Below are 22,712 nucleotides of genomic sequence, written 5' to 3' on the forward strand. Positions count from 1 at the left end.
TCATTTCATCATTTCAATTTGGGAAACTAAAAGTCAAAAATTAGTGTGTTGGCTAGGTCTAAGAAATTATTATTTTATAAATAATTAATGAAATGCAAGCAAAATTATTTATTTAGCAATGAATGAAATTTATTAGTTTTTCAATTGTATGTTTAGCTGCGGGGCGTCATTGTTGAGTTGTATAATCATGAATTTAGCTTAGATCTAAAAGGTTTTTATTTTGTATCTTGAATGGAATTCATAAAGATGGAAGTGCGGGAGGCGGGAGATGGGGCTGCTGCAGGCGAGTGTGACCGTGAACCGCCTAAAAAGTATAGCTGGGCGGAAGTTAGACAAGCCGTTCACGATTTAAGAAAGGAGCTCTCATCATTGTCTACGATGGTGCCAATGGCTATTTGTTTTCGTAAACTCAGCTGTGGTAAAACCAGGGTGTACTTTTTGAGGACTCCACAAAATGGATGGGAGACACTTCTGTACACTGATGTTTTACCCACCTTGCAGCCAAGCAATGCCAGGTCAGCAAACAAAGAGATTTTTTTATATATTAAGACTGCCCCTCTTGATGAGCAAATACTTTGTTAAAAACTCTTTCATGTACTATTTTAGAACTATGCTGATTTAAGTTTATGCTTTAAATTGGATCATCAAAAATTTGAAAATATAACTTCTTTATGAATATTTTTAATATAATAAATACTGTTATAATTATTTCCAAGCCAAAACATGTATCTTTCATAAATAAAATATGTTTATTATGGAATATAAGATATAGGTTAAATTATCAATAATAATTTTCCTATATAAAAACTGAGTACATACATTGTTTTGTTTACATAATATAAATAACATTCTTAATAACATCAGCCATCTAAAAACTTGAGTGGGTATAAATTCATTATTATAATATAACACTTCTCAAAAATACTACCTCCAGCCTTTTTGATGATTTATAATGATTAAATGAATGCTTTGTCCTTACCATTAACATAGCAAGTTTGAACCAATCAAGGCTAGGGAAAGAAAAGATGTTTTGGTAGATTGGTTCTTCAATTCAGAACACAAATGGGTAATTTTTGTCTAAGAGAGTGGATGCAACACAACAACCAAATAATCAAAATACTAGTTACATCATACAGAATAGCTATTAGTTAGACATTGATTTGAATTTATTTACCAATAAAACACATGTAGCAATAAAATCAGTCGAAACGCATATAAGTTTCAAAAGGAAACAATAAAAACATTTAATAAAGCTTTAATAATTACAAAAAACAAGGAAAAATAATATAATTTACTTTTCATAAAAATAATTATGTAATAAATAGTATTAAGTTTACTTTGTTCTTTGCAAGAAATAAATAGGTTTTTTTAATTTTATTTTATATATAATAAAATTGTATAGTTGGTTTGCCAAATTTCTCTGTAACCAATTAAAATACTCTTCCTTTTAATCTCTTCTGTACAAGCATTACGTGTCCACAATGTACCTGTAAGTTTCATAGTAACCGATCTAATATTATTGTGCACTTTTAAAAATCGGCTAATTCACTTTTTACATATGCTTACTTTTGTTCCATTCATTTTGTCTTGCCTTATCTAAATTTTTTTCTCATATTGAAAGTGATCACTTAAATGCGACAAGTGAGCATCCTTTTCATTTAAATATGTCAAATGCAATAAACTGTTAATAAGTAAAATTAATGAAACTACTTTTATTTTTAAAATTGTCTACATTTAAAAATAATTTATAAAAGTTTACTGAGGTTAAAATATATAATTCTTGTACTGTTTGTACAAGGTGCAATTTTGATGTAAGATGTAATCATCTATTTTATAATGGAATATAAGTATCTATTTCAGATTAGATTGGAAACCATTAATCAAATCCAATGTGGCATTAGGTGCTTCCTCCGGCAAATGTTCCAAAGAAGAACAATTGTTGTGGGAACGGCAGAGAGTGGCGGCCTGGGGCATTGCATCATATGAGCTCCATCAAGAGACGGGACGGGTGTTGTTTCCTTGTGCATCGTCTTTGTTTATTGCTGAAGAGGGAAGAGGGCAGGTATATTTAATGAATATTTATGATTATTTAATTTAAAAAAAATTTTGTCCTGAACTCATAGATTATTAGTTTATTATCAACCTGTATGATCATTAACTTAGAAGAAAAATACGTGATGGTAACATTATAGTAATGTACATGCAGATTGGTGCATAATGCATAATTTTAGTGGACAGGCATTTTGTGTTTAATATTTCTGTGTCTTTGAACAAATTTTATTTGACTATTGACATTGACTCTAAGGCCATAGCGTAATATTAATTGCGTATGTTTTTCTTCAAATAGAACATTATAGTAGTGTACTAATGGTTCACCTTGTAATCGAAATAATTATGCAAGGATATTGGCGGCATTTACTGTCATTTGATGCTTGAAATAAGCAGCCTCTTGTATCTGACAGTCGTTACGACGTCCGAGTATTTAAGAAAGAAATAGATAATTTTATTATCTTAAAATATATATATCTCCTGTCACGATGTTTGTCCGCGATGGACTCCTAACCTACTTAACCGATTTTGATATAAATTGGCACACCGTGAGCAGTCTGGTCCAACTTAAGAGATAGGATAGCTTAGATCTTTAATTATAGTCGCAATTTTATTTCATTGCAAATTATTTGTCTATAATTAATTCAGTCACAATTATCTGTTAACTCCAAAAGATTCTAACATATGTCGATAGTTTTCGACTGGATTGAGTAAGTAATCAATAGATGGCAATGCTATGGTAAACCGAAAAACGTGTCATATAAGCTACAATTCAATATCATGATTACCACGTGTTACTGAGGCTAAAGTATAAATTTAATTTATTTTGTGAAACGAAGTTCGCGGGAGCAGCTAGTATATAATAAATTCAAATTCAAAATCATTTATTCATGTAGGTAACATAATGTACACTTATGAACGTCAAAAAAGAAATAAACATTAAACGCTCCTAATTTTACATTTAATGCCAGTTCTCAAATCATGGGCGTAGAACGGAAGAGAAGAACTGGCAATAAACTCTAAAATTAAAAAAGTATTGTGTAGATGCTACTGTCGATTCGAACTACGAGCCGCAGATGTCATCCCCACCATTGTCTAAATTTCGCCACTGAGTTTTGCTGGCCTTGTATATTAATTTAAGGAAGACTTCATTTTAAAATCATTCATAAGTTAGTGAATGAATAAAAAATAAAATTATTTTAGTATTGTCTTACTCTCTGAAAACTCCGGGGAAAAAAATACAGATAATTCAACATTTTCTACAGCTGTGATACTTTTTTTGACATTAAACACCTTTTGTCTTCAGTCACCGTGACCACGCACGCTGTAAAGCACGCGAAACGTCGGATAAATTTCAAATTATTAGGTTATTATTTATGGGGTCCTTTAAGAAAAGAGCTTACCAATTCTTAAAAGGCCGGCAACGCACTCGCGAGCCCTCTGGCATTGAGAGTGTCCATGGGCGGCGGTATCACTTAACATCAGGTGAGCTTCCTGCCCGTTTGCCCTCTGTTCTATAAAAAAAAATAATATGTTTAAATAATTATACGTTTACAATAATATCCGTTAAAAAAGTCCTTATTCCAGTCACCGCCCATATTACCCCGTTCCCTATCAACGGGGGGCGGAGCGCCGCTTACACCAGCGATTTGCCCCAGCACAGCCCGTTTGGTGGCTCACGCAGCCCGAGGTGACATCTGGCTTGCTGGGGACTGTCTCGGGAGCCCTACAAGACTCACCTACGCCTGCAAGGGCAAGGATGATCGGTGAGAACTATTTTAATACATGTTCCATGGTTACAGTGTCAACTCTATATACAATGTGGATTTTATGGCGAACCATCTGCCTCGTAACAGTATTATAAAAATTTGTGGTGGGGGTTGGTCTGGTGGGATAAGTTACAAGGCGGGGCGGGGATAGAATTATGCGTTACTGTTAATATTATTTTCAGAGTTTCCGATACTTTACACCATATAAATGGCAACTTTAATCAATCAATCAATCAAAATTTATTTATTCAGTTTAGATGCGACTTAAGGCATGCTTATGAATGTCAAAAACGTTTACAAAATTCGCGAAAGAGCAAAACTACGCCATCAATTATTACCAAATATTACCAAATACGCCGCCAAGGTGTAATAAGTCACTGGGTGGTAATGAAACGTCTTACTATTGGGTATAGGCAGCGGCACGTAAGTCTAGCGCTGGCCGATACGCGGAGGTTATTACTGCGCATGTGTACTTTGGTGCGGGGGCCGGAATGCGACTGGAGAGCCAATCTACGCTCTTCATTCCGGTAGCCCCCAGGTACCTTATATTTTACTTCTGCGCAATAACGGTCAGCGCTAGAGATTCGTGCCGCTACTTGTACAGATGGTACATTAAAACCAAAATCATGAATTCAAGCCCCTTACCATGTTTGACATATGGTTGCCAAACGTGGAAATTCACTGCTGAAACAAGGAAAAAGATAATCGTCTGTCATAGAGGACTCGAAAGGAGTATGCTAAAGATCAGAAAATCAAATTTAATACGTCATACTAAAATAAGCAAAAATAACCAAAGCAACAGACGTCTTAAGCTACGCAAAAAAATTGAAATGGAAGTGGGCAGGACATGTTGCCTGGCTAACTGATCATAGATGGACTAAAAAAGTAACTTTCTGGAAAGGCCCACTAGGCAAAAGAACAAAAGGTAGACCTATTACACGATGGGAGGACGATATTAAAGCGATAGCTGGTCAAAATTGGAGTAAAATAGCTGAAGACAGAGATAAATGGGCGTCACTGGAGGAGGCCTACACTCAACTTGGGATTCCAGACGAGAGTTAAATACTGGAAATAAAAGGCTTTTTTTATTTATTTTTGATGTGAAACATCTATAGCCGCACGTAAAACCGATTTCTGGCGTGGCGACGCATGCCGTGGCGACGCGTCGCCACGCTATATGATATACAGTCGAAATGCAGTAGTAAATTTCACATTAAAAATATTTAATGAAAATAATGTTTATTCAACAAATAGTCATCGTAATATTTTATTTTATCATTATTTTTACTTGTACAGAAGAATGGGGGGGGGGGATCAAGATTCTCCAAAAATTGCGTGACAAACGCTGCATAATGGTTTTTAAAATCAATAATTAATTAAATCCCATGTTTTCAGCCTATTAGATGACCCATTACAAGCTGGTGTTCCATGTTATGTGACGCAGGAAGAGTTCTCCAGGTATACGGGTTTCTGGTGGCAGCCGAAGTGCGATGGTGAGTCTTTTCATCATAGTGTAGATGTTATTTGTGAGAAAGAGACGATATATTAGTTAGTAGTTACTAAAATGTAAGTCATATTCAATTACAGGCACTCACTGTCTAACGACCGAACCCAATAATTAATCCATCATCTCAGATTGAAAACAATCTGAGATCAGACCGTGGCATCGATCGATTTCCTATCTGCTTCCCAATAACCTAACCCTACGAATACAATCCATTTTTGGAGACGTATAGAATGCAATCTCTTCGCTCTTTACACTTATATTTTATAATCAATATAAAGTAAATAAAACCGTACAAATAATATTAAAATATACATGTCTATGTTTAAAACATGAAAAAGCTTTTTAATTATTTAAAAAACTGGTGTTAGTTGAAATCTAAAATAGGATATTGGCACAGTTGAACTGTCATTTTCATACAAAGGTCTATCCACATACACCGATCCGACCTACCATGGATAGCTTGTATCAACAGATGGCTATTACAATCCGTCGATTGGTTATCGGCACACGTTTATCAATAATTGGATTAAGGCGTCTATATCAGATGGTCACAAGTGGATAAAGATAGGTCTCTTTGACTCTATTCAAAGAGACCTATCTTAATCCACTTTTTATCTATCTATCTATCTTAACCCGTCTATCTCTGTTATGTCAAAGAGGCTCACAATTTTTATTCGGTTGTTTGGTTCCCAGTTTAGATTATTTTCTTTAGCTTAAATAACCAGCACCCGGTTGCATCGATCCCACTTTTAATCACATACAATCCGGTCCAACCTAATCAAGTGCTCCAGTGAATTCTCAATTACTGCGTTCGTACGCACTGTCCAAAGTCAAGATGCTCTTCTCTGATTGGTCGAAACAATATACGCGTACAATGATTCAATGACAAAATAAATTATGGTTTTTAGAAGTAACAATATCAAGGATTGACCAAAAAAAAAACTCGATCAGAATATATCCTGAAAATCCGAGCATATATATATACTAGTGACCCGCCCAAGTTTCGCACGGGTGCAATGCTGATGAAAAGGAGGTTTTTATTATGTATTGTTATTTCCGTCGCTGGAAAGCTCCGATAATATACGCGACATATACCATATAGACATATACTATCACGGACTTTTCTGTAGACCTTTTCAATGTGTACAATACTTAGTACATTATTTTGATGAAAACTCGTAGGGTTCAGCCTGCGTTTGCAATGTAAGCTGAAAAAATGTAATTATTTACGACATCATATTAGAAACCTCAAAAATAACAGTACTTCTCCACTATTTAATGGATGTTATTATACATATAAACCTTCCTCTTAAATCACTCTATCTATTAAAAAATCCGTTGCATAGTTTCAAAGATTTAAGCATACAAAGGGACATAGGGACAGAGAAAGCGACTTTGTTTTATACTATGTAGTGATCTATTTTTTCAGATGTCATATACATATATATATATTTTTCAGATGACATATACAGGATAGTGTACGAAGAAGTAGACGAGAGTGATGTCAAAATTTTCAGTTTTCCATCTTCTAACACAGCGAGTGGAGACGTTGATGAATTTAGGTATAAGCATTTTTATTGTAATAATTTATTTAAAGGCCAGCAACGCACTCTTAGAGGAGCTTCTAGCCCGTTTGTCCCTGTTCTATAAAACAAAACATTAAAACTATCTAAAAGCCGGCAACGCACTCGTTGTCTGGCATCAAGAGTGTCCATGGGTGATATATTCAGATAAGCCTCTTGCCTGTTTGCCCCTGTTCTGGAAAACAAACCATTAAACCATTTGAAAGCTGCTAACGCAATCGCCCTTTCGCCGTGAGTGTCCATGGGCTCGCATGTCCGTAGCCGGCCTTTTAAATTCTCAATTACCGTCGTTCAATAATGATTTTTTCCAGGTTTCCAAGAGCAGGCACACCCAATGCAAAGTCAGTTTTGAAGCTGGTCACATTTAGATTAACAAAATCTTCGCCTACCAACATGGCCGTCCGTAGAGTTTTAGGAGAGGGTAGGTCAAAATTTACAGATTTTTGCTTTATTAGCGTCAAGAAATTGACATTTATCTAGGGGCCGTTCATAAAATACGTCACACTGAAATCAGTTTTTTTAAACCCCCCCCCCCCCCCATTGTCACGCTGTGTCACACTTTTTGTGACCCCCCCTAGAAATATTTCGTCACAAAAACTAAGACCCCCCCCCACTGAGTATGATAAATTCTAGAGAAATAATATTTTCATTTGTTACTGAATCGAGAGCGCAGGGTACGTGGAAACGTTACTCTCTCAAGTATTGGAAAAACAAAGAAACCCGTTGTGAGCGCTCATGTCATGTAATAAACGGCGAACGTCACGCTGCCTTATACCCCCCCTCCCCCCTTGTCACATCTTGTCACACTCGGCCAGACCCTTCCCCCCCCCTTGTATGCGAACGTAGTTTATGAACGGCCCTCTACCAGTTTTACCCAAAAGAAGATTGGGAGAATGCTCAAGACAGAAAGATGGAGCCGATTGGAGTCTCTAAAAAAAAACTTCGGGAGTGCGGGTAGAAGTGAAAACTTGAATATTAACGTTGTGCATTTTGATATTTTTTAATTACTTTAATTATCGGTATAAAAGTATAGTTAGGTGGTGGAATACAATTATATATGTCTTAATATATTTAAATCGTGTCAAGATGTTTTTCCGCGAAGGACTCCTAAACTGCTTAACCGATTTTGAATTAAATTGGCACACCGTGATCAGTCTGGTCCAACTTAAGAGATGGGATAGCTTAGATCTTTAATTATAATCGCAATTTTATTTTATTGCAAATTATTTGTCTATAATTAATTGACAGACACAATTATCTGTTAACTCCAAAAGATTCTAACAGATGGCGCTGTGTTAAAAGTACCAACATTTCACATAAGTTCTCCTACCGTTTCCCTTGAATACTACTATGTAATATAACAAAAACCTTAGCCACAGCAACGCTTGGCCGAGTCTGCTAGTATATATATTTATATATTATACATTACATTTGTCTACCCTCCATCCATCTTACGATTTTTCGATCAGGTCACGTTAAATCATTACTAAAGCTTTAGACGTTTCGAAAAATGAAACCTTGATATTGAGTTAAGGTCCAATTCCAAATGCATCAATGTATCTGAGGAAGGATTACCTTGATGGCTGGAAATCTTCCACAGTCCACAAGGCATTTTCTTTTGCGATCTAGCGAATTGTGGAATCGACTACCGGCGGGGATCCTCCCTGAAAGATACGACCTCCAACTATTCAAAATTCGAGCGTACTCCTCTAAAAGGCCGACAACGCACCCACTAAAAATAGGTGTTTATAGGCGATGACTGCCTTTTTGGGCGTCCCGCAAAAAAAAAACAAATGAATTAAAACCGTAACTATAGCACGAAGTTACGAAGTTTTATAATCCTTTAAAAAAACATCCGGCTTACGAATTGGCCTTGGCTGCTATGACGAGCGCCTTTCACTTTATCCCCACTCCGCGGCCGACCGTCACGCGACATGCGCCACACAGACCAAAAACTTTGAGACGATGTAATAAAAGTTTCACTTTAAAAATATCTATTTTAAATCTATGTATGTTTTGTAAATGTTGCCAGGAAGAAATGAGGCTTATAATTATTTGAGAGCCTCAGTTTTCAGCCCACCGATAACGAATATCACTCAACGCACGCGTTCGTTCATACGCTCGTTGACGCACCCAACTAGCGCCTCATCTTCCAGGGGACCTGGCAATGCCTTCGCCTACATTCGTGAAGCATACAGCATGTTATATATTTCAGCATCATCACCAACGGAAGGAATGGATGTAACTGATATAAGATGGTTTGAAATGAGGAGTGCGTTGAAGGAAGTGTTCCCATGGTTCGAGTATCTCGCTCGTGTTGGGTGGACTTCGTGTGGACAGTAGTGAGTTTTAAATCAAAATATCTACTTTAGTTTTTAGGAAATTTTGATTCGAATTACAGCTAATATGTACATATAATATTGAATAATATAAATATACTGTATATGACGACATTCAAAAAAATGTGAGCCGTCACAGCACGCCTGGCAGATGTGAAACATCGACATTATTTTGTAAAAGTAATATGCCGAAAAGAACAGACTGTGATAGAAACTAAATATGTCATAATTATAAAATAAAATATTACGATTTTTTTCCAGATAACGATGACTATTTGTTGAATAAATATTATTTTCATTAAATATTTTTAATGTAAACTTTACCATTGCATTTAGACTGTTGTATATCATATAGCGTGGCGACGCGTCGCCACGCCAGAAATCGGTTTTACGTGCGGCTATAGATGTTACACACTGTATATGTGCTAATGATAATATAAATAAATAGATATGCGTTTACTGCACAAGTCGTTATGCGACAGAATTTCCATCTACAGTTCTAATATGTACTAAACGAATACATCAACCAATAGCGTGTATTATTTCTCAAACTCCCTTTCACTCTCTCTCTCTCTCTCTCTCTCTCTCTCTCTCTCTCAATCTTTCTCACCCACTTCTACGTCTCGCTCCATGGCACAGTACGTGATGCGACAATCGCTCTACCTCACTCTCTCTCTCTATCGATCTTTCTCACTCTCTCTCTCTCTCTCGATCTTTCTTACTCGCTTGCTCCCTACTCTCGCTCCATGGCAAATACTTCATGCTGCGTTCGCTTGTGAGTGAAACTTCTTTAGACGCATTTAAAATATTTACGGAACGTCACGAATATGTGCAGCGTTATTGTCGAAGAAAAGGGAGAGAGCTAATAGTAGCGAGTATAAGTTTTCCTCGCAATTTCCCAATCGACTGACTCCTGTTACCTCTGTTAGTGTCCACATTTTCCTTGGTGTTTCTAAAGGGCATGTTCTAGGTACACAACTTTATGTTATCCAGAACGTTACGCCTATTGAATTCTGTCTCCGACACAATCGACATATTTGTATGTTCGCATAATGAATTCACAGTAGCGATTTTGTGTATATTATGTATTTAATATTATATATGCACTATATTATATTTTATTAAATGATTCTCGACATTATCGCATGTAAGGATAATGTATGTATTTCTGTTATATACATAAATAATTGATTTTTTACAGTGTTTGGGCGCAAATATTAGATCGTAAGCAACAGAGATTGGAATTGGTGCTCATACCTTTGGAGGAGTTTAGTGTATTGTCACATTATTCGCACGGAGAAACGCAAAATGATGATCTAACACAAATGAATGAACATAACAATGTTGATCCATCTGTGAGTACTTTGTATTTAATTAATAAATTATAACACATTTACACCATTACACAACACGACCAATTTAGGCTTAATTAATTAAATTTAATCACAGTTAGTTAATTGTAATAAATACTTTGTTTGTTCCCTTTTATAAATCTTTTTGTTATATAATGTATCATGTATTCCATCTGTGGCTATATTCTCAGTGTATTTGTTTGCTATTATATATAATTTATGTTAGCTGTAGGAGTACAAAATAAATAAATAAATAAGTTGTTTATTTGCAAAAAAAATTTGAATTATTATAAAAATCCCAATCGGGCATATAACAATAGGTAGTCTATATACTATAATAGATATATATAGATATACTAGAATAGATCATATCAATGTCAATACTCGGAACAAACTCAGGCTGCAATTTCCCCGTACTAGACTGTCTTAAGTTAGTAATAATTTTTTGGGAAAAAGGGATAGTCTTTTATAAAATCCAAGAGGCTCTTTTATCTCTGCCTTTAATAAATTTAAGAAATGTATTAAAGAAAAGCTGTGTAAAAAGGCTTACTATAAAGTTAGCGATTATTTAGTTGATAAAAGGGCCTGGGACTAGTGCTGGGCAGGCTACTTCTAATTGATTGGCTATATTTGTTTTTAATATTCTAGAATTGTTTGATGATTTGCTTTTTTTTAAAAAGAGTGGCGAGAGTTTTTTACTCCGGCTTTTTCTCTCGGCCAACACGATCTGTCTTCTTTGCCAATGAGTAGGGATGCCAACAGGCTCGAATTTAATGACGAGGAACCATGATGATCTTATGTTCCAAAATAAACGTATTTTATTTTATTTTTAACTGTTGTGAAAACTTATGGTCCGAATACTCTCCCTTGAAAGACACCTTACCTAAAATTTGATCACCCAAGGACAATATTACATTGCAGTGATCTATAACTTCTAGAAAGGTGATTAAATAGTTGGAGATGTTGTTTTGGGTATCCCATAAGTCAACGTCAAGATGGCTGGTATCACCAGAAAATTATTAAATATTATATGTCACGTATTTTTTAAATTATATCGAATTGGTTCGAAAATACTTCAGTGGGCAGCTGATGGTTCCACGTAGGATCCTTCATAGCGAACAAATTTTGGAACTTTCAGAAAATCCAAGTGCTAGTAAGAGAGACAGCCCCCGATGCATGGATCAATGTTCACGACATCTTCTATCCTCTAACTAATTGTACGAGTGGCACTTTTAAGTTCATTTGGGCATCCGAGGAGACTGGCTTCTTACATTTATACATGATCACAGCCAACATACAGCCGGATAAAGCGAATGGTACGTCATCATTATTAGAATGATTTTTCTGATCAAAAATTTTGAAATACCCTCAAACAATAACTAAGTGGGGGTAGTTCTGAATACAGGTATTGAAGAAATGCTGTCAGAAGACGAAAACAACGCGAGTGGACCGAACATCATCAGTAAAGAGGCGATCACGTCTGGTGATTGGGAGGTTATGGGGAGGAAGATATGGGTAAGTGGACATCAAGTTTCCCCAGTGGTTCGAGTTCAGATAAAGGAATATCCCGAAACAGGTCCTAGAATCATTAGACGACGACGTCTGTCAGATACACACTGATCATGTGATTGTCTATTAGAAACAATGAGGAAAAGGTCTAATTCTTTAAAAGCCGGCAACGCATTCGCGTGCCCTCTAATAGTTAGGTTTCTTAACAGGCGAGCCTCCTTCTCGTTTGCCCTTAAACGACTAAAGATATTTAAGACCTAGTCTGAAAAAGTTGAGCTCCACTGAAAACTGGTTTTTTTTTCAACTACCCTCTTATATGAGAAAATATTAATGGCTGTTAATGGGCGGTCTTCTAGACACCCTGATATAAAAATGAAAGGCTCAGTTAAAGTCAGTCAAAGATTCAGTTATGTATCGTATACCTATAAATTACAACATAAATTACCAGCAAATCTGACATCTAATATTCTTAAAAAAATATTTAAAAAACTCTGGTATCTTTTATTAATGTTAAATATTTATTATAATGAATCTTATAATTTAGAATTTAGTATGAATTTGAGCTATGTTATATTTTATAAAACTGTAAAACTGTGCTTTATTTATTTATTCAATTACAGACCATACATGGCTAAACTCGTACTAAAATAGACTACAGTATATAAGTATACAACATTAATTTATGTTTATATTTGAATGTCTATTCCGTTTTTGGCTTTTGTGTATAATATAATTATTTGAATTTTGTTTTATGAGTAGCTGTAGGAATACTTTAATGATATAAATAAATAAAAGATTCATGAAATATTTCATCAAAATCTACTGAACTGTTTTTGATGAAACTCGGACAGTTTTCCGTAAGCTGGAATATACCTGACATCATCAGCAGCGTTTCAAGTCTTTATGAGCCCTCATACATTCGAAGAATAAGAGTGTAAAAGACCATATCCATAGGTGGATGAAACCCGTGGCCTGGTGTACTTCGTTGGTCTTCGGGAGACACCACTGGAGAGGCATTTGTATGTGGCGTCTTTGTCTCCATCAGAGTCTGGAATTACTTTGTTGACAGCTGTTGGTCACTCGCATACCGTTGATATGGATGATGTGAGTATACACACATACACATTCATATATTTTTCTGTGTTAAGAATGATTGGATTGTTGAAAATAAAATTAGCTTGTATGTTTAAATGTTAACGAAATTGTGAGGGTAGTTACAAAAATATTGCTTTTTATAATTGTGAAAGTCAATGAATAATTATGAAATGACAATTTACATCCTACGAGGCCAAAACTTGTACCTAATATAATATATATGATTATTCATTTTAAGTACATTTTCTTTTCAAAGTGTAAGATTTGGAAAACCTTTTATGTAAAAAATACCTGTGTTTGGGTTCCCAGCTCATAATGACATTATTTAACCTATAGACATATAACACCTGAGTGCATGAGTTAGTGCGTGGGTGTAAATGTGTGAGAGAGTGAATGAGTGAGTGAGTGAGTGAGTAAAGTGTATTTACATCGTGGGTCTCAAAAGCAGCTGTAACACTGCATAAGGCGTGTTCATAAGCCAGTCTTTTATTCGGGTTTTTAGGTTGTAGGCGGTGAGAGGGTAGATGTTAAGCAGCCTATTTAAGTTAAATTATATATATATATAGCCAAAATTGAATTTTAGTCTGTGTAACATTTGTTTAAGATTTGGTGTGTTAGATAAAAATATAATTCCTTGAGATGTGTGTTTAAATTTAAAAACCAGCACTGCAGGTGTTTATGGTGCCTAGTGACGAGGTATGGAATGCAGTGGTATCCTTCTGTGAGCATGTAATGCTACAGAAGGAGTCAGCAGAACGAGAAAGGGAGCGCTTTAGGACGAATCCTAGGGGTAGAAGACGGGGAGGAAATAGGAGAAGATATGCCCATCTCTTACCTCCTATGTAGTGTATTGCACCGAAGCTTTTTGAATGTATTATGCCGTTGAGGTCCCGGTAGAATGCGATAGCGACCCCGGAGCCTCTGTAACGCTGCTTTGTAGGTATTTGTCGAGGTGTTTTTAGTGGGTATTGTTCACCCAGTCTCTGAATAGCAGAGATTTTGGTGTGGGTCGAGTCCCACATACCCCTGCAACTTCCTAGGGCAGGGGATGCGCAAATGCATTTCCACCTCGAATAACAAAAAAAAAAAAAAAAAAAAAAGGTGTTTATGGTGCCTGCTGGTTTGTCACCCATAAAAATTTGATGATCTTTTCAGGATTGCACAGTGGCAGTAATCACATCGTCCAATATCAGCAGGGTACCTATAACGAGAGTTTACAGCGTGTGTCATACGGGCGGACGGGTTACATTGATCCAGTATGGTTCACTCTTGGAAAGGCCTATGTTAGGTCAGTATTAAAATTGGGCACATTAGAGTTTTTTTTTTTTTATAGAACAGGGGGCAAACGGGCAAGAGGCTCACCTGATGTTAAGTGATACCGCCGCCCATGGACACCCTCAATGCCAGAGGGCTCGCGAGTGCGTTGCCGGCCTTTTAAGAATTGGTACGCTCTTTTCTTGAGTTATCTTTAGATATGTATAAATTCAACCGTACGCTAATTAATCAAGTGCAGCATCCGTAGATAGAGTAGATCTAGATAAGCTTCTAAAATAACAATAATAATTAAAGGCAGAAGACATTAACGTGAAATACTTAAGTGCGAGTGAAACAGAGTATCAGTTTTTCTGTCTCTATTTGCGTATCGGGTTTTATTTGTTTACCACCGAGCCCTTGGTGGTTCCAAACATATTTTCAGTGCAAACCGACTAAATTGAATCATGTTACGAACGTCAGGTAGTTGCCACATTTCGTGATCTTTGTAAATAGTTGGATTATAATATTCGCTATCTCACACGCTGTACGCTTTTACGCCTGATGCCTGGTCTTTAAAATAGTCCGTCTACGGCAGCATCCAAGCATTGTGCTGGTTTAAACTTGACAGTTGACAGTCAAGTCGCTGTCATCAGCGTACACTACAGTTTATTGGTGTTTGTTGCAATGAAATAAAAAAATATTTGCTCTTTAATTTTTTTATTTTTTTTATTACTCACTTTTTACATGCACATTATGTTAGAGTAAACTTGACAGATGACAGACTACACTACAATATATTGATGTCTGGTAAAACCAATTAAAAACATTATGTTGTTAACATTATACTACAAATTTATATTATTAGTTATAAAATAAATTAAAAGATTGACATTGTGTTAGCTCGAAATCATATTTGTGTTAATATTTGACTGTTGACAGATGACAGCTGTCAAATTGTTTGCTTAAACGATCCGTTGATATTTTATTAATTTTCTTTAAAGATGCTGAAATTTAAAACATAAGCCTACAAGCAATACAAAATTTTATCTGTTTAAAATGAGAATTGTAAATTTTACAGATTGTCTAGATCCCCCATTTAATGGTACCTGGGACAGAACGGGCGATGGGGACGAGAATAATGATATCCCATTACTTATCAAAGGTATTTTTCGTATTACTACTAGCGTTTAATATGTGTTTTGTTGAAAAATCTGAAGTCTGTGGTGTCTCCAATCTAAAGGGGGAAGGGACTCACTACCAGTAGAATAATTTACTGGTGCGAGTTAAGGAAATGATATATGATTATTGGTTTCATACTTTCATACATATAAAATCTGCTGTCTTAAGACCATTTTATTTATATAGAAGGATTGCTCACAATAATAATATAAGATTGATTGATCATAAAAATAGCAGTCATTTGTAACTGTTGTCAAAAGTTATGGTCCTAATACTCTCCCTTTAAAGACACCCTGCCTAAATTAGTCTCCTAAAGAAAGCATTGGTCAAGTAATGGGGTGTGACGTGATTTGTAATTGTGATGTGGTCTCTGGAAGAATCACCAGCGCTGTGGAACATTCTGCTCCTCATCATAATGCTGACCCAGGTCTAATTACAGCCACAGCAGAATGAGGGAGCCAAAATTTTTTTTCATGCTTTTGATTATTGTTGTTTTGTGTGATTATGTGTGTCTGTCGGACTCTCTGTCTGTAATTTACAAATTAATACAGGAAATATCACACAGCCGTTACCCAGTTCTTGATAAGTTCGACTTGCCGAGCCCACTCCTTCTTCTTTTTTCTACATCCTATAAAGTGAGAATGAATTCCAGAACGTTCTCTCAGCACCATAGAAGTCCCACCACCGCAGATATACTCCACCCGTCTCTCTTGTGGTATGACGGCGTATTGCACCCTGTGGAGGAGTGGGCATCCGGGACCCAGGCCAACAGTTCTGCATGTGTATGGGGGACCCGAAGTACAAATCGTCACTAATAGTTATAAGGTAAATTAAACTTGCTTTTAGGCAAAGATGCGAGCAATGAAAAGGGACGGCAACGCAGCGATTGTATGGTGGTCTGTTGGTTGAGGGCTCGCGAGTGCGTTGCCGACTTTTTAATTATTGATTTTGAATTTAACCGGTAGGGTGCTCATTTGATGATGAGTGTAATTTCAGAGGGCTCGCGAGTGCGTTGCCGACCTCTTAATTAATTTTTATTTATGTTGACGGCTAGGATGCTTATCTGATGATAAGAGATACCCTCCATAGACTTGTTTAACGCCAGAGGGCTCGCGAGTGCGTTGCCGACTTTTTAATTAATGATTTTTTTTTAATGTAATGGGCAGGATACTTATCTGATGATAAATTATAACTCCATAGACACTTTTAACGCCAGAGAGCTCGCGAGTGCGTTGCCGACCTTTTAATTAATGATTTTGAATTTAGCCGGTACAATGTTCATTTGATAAGTGTCACCCCCTTTATTGTCACTACACTTTTATTGCCAGAGGGCTCATAAATGCGTTGCCGGCCTTTAATGAAATTAATATAAAATAATTTCAGGGTATACGCCAGTTACGCATGCATATGCTAGCGGCGCGAGGTTTCACGGTCGTATCAGTTGATTCGAGAGGATCAAAGCATAGGGGCAGGGCCTGGGAGGCTGCTATAAGAGGCAAAATGGGGCAGGTCGAGTTGGATGATCAGGTATAAAACTGTTTATATTTTTTAAATTTTCTATCGTCGATCTAGGGAATTGCATCAAAATCGATTCAGTAGTTTACATACATCCTCTATAAATTAATATCTATAGGTTCGGATGTATTCCAACTATGTCAAAGTTTCATCAAAATCGATTCAGTAAATTCTGCCATCTATTCATTTCTTTCTATAAAACAGGATGTTTTTTAGGTGGAGGTGCTACAGTGGCTTGCTAAAGAAACAGGGTGTATCGATATGGAGAGAGTAGCTATCCATGGATGGAGTTATGGTAAGAGAGTGACTTTTTTAATCCTACTTTTCCCTGCCTGGTATACTGGTCCAGGAATCCCTTTCAGTTGGAAGTGTTCATCATATATTCAATTTAATGTGGGTACTTTCAATGACGATTTAGCTGATGACGTCATACGCTGACGAAGTATTTCCACCTATGCATATATACCACTTCTTGATCAGTCTGATGCCTTCCATTAAGGAGGAATAGTACAGGATCCTTGCTCCACAATTTTTTTTGCAAGATAATGTGGGTACTTTAAATAAGATTCCGCTGATGACGTCATACGCTGACGAAGTATTTCCACCTATGCATATATACCACTTCTTGATCAGTCTGATGCCTTCCATTAAGGAGGAATAGTACAGGATCCTTGCTCCACAATTTTTTTTGCAAGATAATGTGGGTACTTTAAATAAGATTCCGCTGATGACGTCATACGCTGACGAAGTATTTCCACCTATGCATATATACCACTTCTTGATCAGTCTGATGCCTTCCATTAAGGAGGAATAGTATAGGATCCTTGCTCCACAATTTTTATGCAAGATAATGTGGGTACTTCAAAAATTACGTCATTTTGTAAATTGAATTATTATTTTGTATAATACAAAGAAATTAACTTATCACTTTAGAAACAGTTGACAATGCTTCACATATAGGCGGTACTACTGTCTCTCTTATACATCGAAATTGGCCGAAGGAGTGAAAGGGACGCACGAGCCAATTAGACCAATCGTGCCTCTCTATCGCTTGTTCCTCGCTCTCGCTTCCTCCGTTCAAAAATGTATTATGTTGTGCGTGTCTCTCTTATACTTCGAAATTGGCCGAAGGAGTGAAAGGGACACGCGAGCCAAATAAACCAATCGTGCCTCTCTATCGCTTGTTCCTCGCTCTCGCTTCCTCCGTTCAAAAATGTATTATGTTGTGCGTCTCTCTTATACTTCGCAATCGGCCGAAGGAGTGAAAGGGACACACGAGCCAAATAAACCAATCGTGCCTCTCTATCGCTTGTTCCTCGCTCTCGCTTCCTCCGTTCAAAAATGTATTATGTTGTGCGTGTCTCTCTTATACTTCGAAATTGGCCGAAGGAGTGAAAGGGACACGCGAGCCAAATAGACCAATCGTGCCTCTCTATCGCTTGTTCCTCGCTCTCGCTTCCTCCGTTCAAAAATGTATTATGTTGTGCGTCTCTCTTATACTTCGCAATCGGCCGAAGGAGTGAAAGGGACACACGAGCCAAATAAACCAATCGTGCCTCTCTATCGCTTGTTCCTCGCTCTCGCTTCCTCCGTTCAAAAATGTATTATGTTGTGCGTGTCTCTCTTATACTTCGAAATTGGCCGAAGGAGTGAAAGGGACACACGAGCCAATTAGACCAATCGTGCCTCTCTATCGCTTGTTCCTCGCTCTCGCTTCCTCCGTTCAAAAATGTATTATGTTGTGCGTGTCTCTCTTATACTTCGAAATTGGCCGAAGGAGTGAAAGGGACACGCGAGCCAAATAAACCAATCGTGCCTCTCTATCGCTTGTTCCTCGCTCTCGCTTCCTCCGTTCAAAAATGTATTATGTTGTGCGTCTCTCTTATACTTCGCAATCGGCCGAAGGAGTGAAAGGGACACACGAGCCAAATAAACCAATCGTGCCTCTCTATCCCTTGTTCCTCGCTCTCGCTTCCTCCGTTCAAAAATGTATTATGTTGTGCGTGTCTCTCTTATACTTCGAAATTGGCCGAAGGAGTGAAAGGGACACGCGAGCCAAATAGACCAATCGTGCCTCTCTATCGCTTGTTCCTCGCTCTCGCTTCCTCCGTTCAAAAATGTATTATGTTGTGCGTCTCTCTTATACTTCGCAATCGGCCGAAGGAGTGAAAGGGACACACGAGCCAAATAAACCAATCGTGCCTCTCTATCGCTTGTTCCTCGCTCTCGCTTCCTCCGTTCAAAAATGTATTATGTTGTGCGTGTCTCTCTTATACTTCGAAATTGGCCGAAGGAGTGAAAGGGACACGCGAGCCAAATAGACCAATCGTGCCTCTCTATCGCTTGTTCCTCGCTCTCGCTTCCTCCGTTCAAAAATGTATTATGTTGTGCGTCTCTCTTATACTTCGCAATCGGCCGAAGGAGTGAAAGGGACACACGAGCCAAATAGACCAATCGTGCCTCTCTATCGCTTGTTCCTCGCTCTTGCTTCCTCCGTTCAAAAATGTATTATTTGTTATTGATTGCTTCCTCCGTTCAAAAATTTATTATGTTGTGCGTGTCTCTCTTATACTTCGGAATCGGTGGAAGGAGGGAAAGGGACACACGAGCCAAATAGACCAATCGTGCCTCTCTATCGCTTGTTCCTCGCTCTTGCTTCCTCCGTTCAAAAATGTATTATTTGTTATTGATTGCTTCCTCCGTTCAAAAATGTATTATGTTGTGCGTGTCTCTCTTATACTTCGGAATCGGTGGAAGGAGGGAAAGGGACACACGAGCCAAATAGACCAATCGTGCCTCTCTATCGCTTGTTCCTCGCTCTCGCTTCCTCCGTTCAAAAATGTATTATGTTGTGCGTCTCTCTTATACTTCGCAATCGGCCGAAGGAGTGAAAGGGACACACGAGCCAAATAAACCAATCGTGCCTCTCTATCGCTTGTTCCTCGCTCTCGCTTCCTCCGTTCAAAATGTATTATTTGTTATTGATTGCTTCCTCCGTTCAAAAATGTATTATGTTGTGCGTGTCTCTCTTATACTTCGGAATCGGTGGAAGGAGTGAAAGGGACACACGAGCCAAATAGACCAATCGTGCCTCTCTATCGCTTGATCCTCGCTCTCGCTTCCTCCGTTCGTCGATTACGTAAAAAAATTTGATTGCAGGTGGCTATTTATCCCTCCTAGGCCTGGCAACACGTCCGCACATATTCAAAGTGTGCGTTGCGGGCGCGCCCGTCACCAGTTGGCGTTTGTACGACACAGCGTACACGGAACGCTATATGGGCTCGCCCAGTGAGAGGCATAACGCATACAGCCGTGCCAGCGTCATACCGCACGCGCCATTCTTCCCTGATAGGTGAGTTATAACCCCCCCTTTCTGAATCTTTAACATCTCTAAAAGTTTAACATATATCGTGTAACGGGCAATTTTAATATAAAAAAATTAATTAACTGGCCACTTGATTGTTTTAAAAGACATTTTGGTTACTATAGGGAGGGAGGGATAATAAAAGGGGGGAAATATTGAAGCTCTATTTGAGCCTCTTATATATGTAAAATATTTTACAGGGAGGGTAGATTGTTAATAATTCACGGACTCGCTGATGAGAACGTACACTTCTGTCATACTGCGGCGCTGCTCTCGGAGTTGGTTCGACTTGGAAAACCGCATCGAGTTCAGGTAACAAGATTTTTTTGTCTACCCACATATTTTATTTAAAATTATTATTTTTTGCGAATTGTGAAAAAGCGAAACATACTTAAACAAATTAAAGTAAATTTTTGTCCTATGTAATAATTGGTGATTGTCCTGTTACGCTCATTGTCATGTTACGCTTATTGTCCCGTTACGCGCATGGTACGCTTTCGCCGTATCTCTTCCACTAGATTGGCCTTTGTGTCCGAGGATTCAGACCTTTGTATATACAAAAGAGTGATCATTAAATAACTAACTACGCTATTAAATAATTCATTGTTATCAATTATTAAACTATTGTCCGTAAACCGAATTTACAAATAACATTTTTACCAGTGACTTGCTTTAAAATACTTATCACTATCACTACATATTATAAAACAAAGTCGCTTTCTCTGTCCCTATGTCCCTTTGTATGCTTAAATCTTTGAAACTACGCAACGGATTTTGATGCGGTTTTTTTTAATAGATAGAGGAAGATTCAAGAGGAAGGTTTATATGTCTAATAATATCCATTAAATAGTAGAGAAGAACTGTTATTTTTGAGGTTTCTAATGTGATGTCGTAAATAATTACATCTTTTCCGCTTACATTGCAAACGCAGGCTGAACCCTACGAGTTTAATCAAAATAATTTACTAAGTATTGTACACATTGAAAAGGTCTACAGAAAAGTCCGTGTTGGTATATGTCTATATGGTATATGTCGCGTATATTATCGGAGCTTTCCAGCGGCGGAAATAACAATACATAATAAAAACCTGCTTTTCATCAGCATTGCACACGTGCGAAGCTGGGGCGGGTCACTAGTTAATTAATAATATAAATTATAATTGTTTTTTTTTAAGGTATACCCAGGCGAGCGTCACTCCCTCCGTACAATGCACGCGGCTAAACATTACGAGGCGACATTATTGCATTTTCTACATGAGAACCTGTGAATTTGTATAATATAATATATTGTTATTGAGTTATTGTTTTATTTAAATAAATAAATTTCCCAAGATAAACAAAAAAGCAAGTGAAAATTCTTTAGGCGTATGAGGGTAGAATTTTTACGCAACGTCACGAAGATGTGCAACGTTTTTGTTGAAGAAAAGGGAGAGAGCGATTGAGTTTGAAATACAAATGAACTGAAGCAAATCAATCCCAAGGATTAGGATCATTTAAGTATTCGACACATTTATAAAAGGTTTTATTAATTAATTTACTTTTAACAAGGGCTTTGAATTTATTTATTGATAATTCTCTAATTTCGCTTGGGAGTTTGTTGTAAAAACGAATACAATTTCCATATAAGGAGTGGTTTATCTATAATTATGTTAAGATAAAATAAAACTAAACTGAATTTAGAGAAGACTCTTATGGTTACAATAATACAGACCACAGCGGTTTTTTAATTTTCTATTGTGATATACTATATTATTTTGTATAATAAATAGAAGAAAAAAAACTAAATCTGCAATCTCAGATTTAAAACAATCTGAGTTAATTCCGTGACAGTCGATCGATCTCCGATCTAATATCAATCCGTCGATTGGTTATTGCACTTTTATCAATATTTGAATTAAGATATATATCTCAGATAGTCAAAAATGGATTCAGATAGGGTTTTTGAAATACGAGGCCCAAGACCGAACGCGATGAAGACTCGCTCTAGACGCCCTCTGCCCCACCTAGGGGTTATAGGACATGAGAGAGATAGGGTTTTGGCGTAACCGATATTTCTGGTCCACAATCAATGTCTGCGGGAAAAGCCAAGTTAAAGTTCTGTTTATAATTAAATGAGGATGTTTAAATTGCTTTGCGTATTTTACACTAAATCCTGATTGCTACATAGCTATGATAACGTCCTATCTGCCTACAGTTTG

General features: G+C 37.2%; 1 protein-coding gene across 2 annotated transcripts; it reads left to right on the top strand.

Annotated features, from left to right (window-relative positions):
• Positions 1–7: 7 nt before the first annotated feature.
• Positions 8–21,811, top strand: LOC110996214 (dipeptidyl peptidase 9). 2 transcript variants are annotated; one of them, XM_045633619.1, is made up of 19 exons: positions 8–515; positions 1,861–2,062; positions 3,637–3,815; positions 5,214–5,311; positions 6,785–6,887; positions 7,220–7,329; positions 9,124–9,250; positions 10,449–10,602; positions 11,738–11,915; positions 11,993–12,114; positions 13,063–13,212; positions 14,359–14,491; positions 15,536–15,619; positions 16,289–16,461; positions 17,020–17,163; positions 17,368–17,446; positions 20,311–20,503; positions 20,716–20,827; positions 21,690–21,811. In XM_045633619.1, the coding sequence occupies exons 1-19, from the start codon at positions 232–234 to the stop codon at positions 21,780–21,782; spliced, it is 2,718 nt and encodes a 905-aa protein (XP_045489575.1). In that variant the 5' UTR covers positions 8–231; the 3' UTR covers positions 21,783–21,811. The 2 variants fall into 2 exon arrangements, with proteins under 2 accessions (XP_045489575.1, XP_045489576.1); XM_045633620.1 differs by having other exon boundaries at positions 12,005–12,114.
• Positions 21,812–22,712: the final 901 nt, after the last annotated feature.

The sequence above is a fragment of the Pieris rapae genome, chromosome 24 (genome assembly GCF_905147795.1).
Source record: "Pieris rapae chromosome 24, ilPieRapa1.1, whole genome shotgun sequence".
In the NCBI taxonomy this organism is placed as follows: Eukaryota; Metazoa; Arthropoda; class Insecta; order Lepidoptera; family Pieridae; genus Pieris; species Pieris rapae.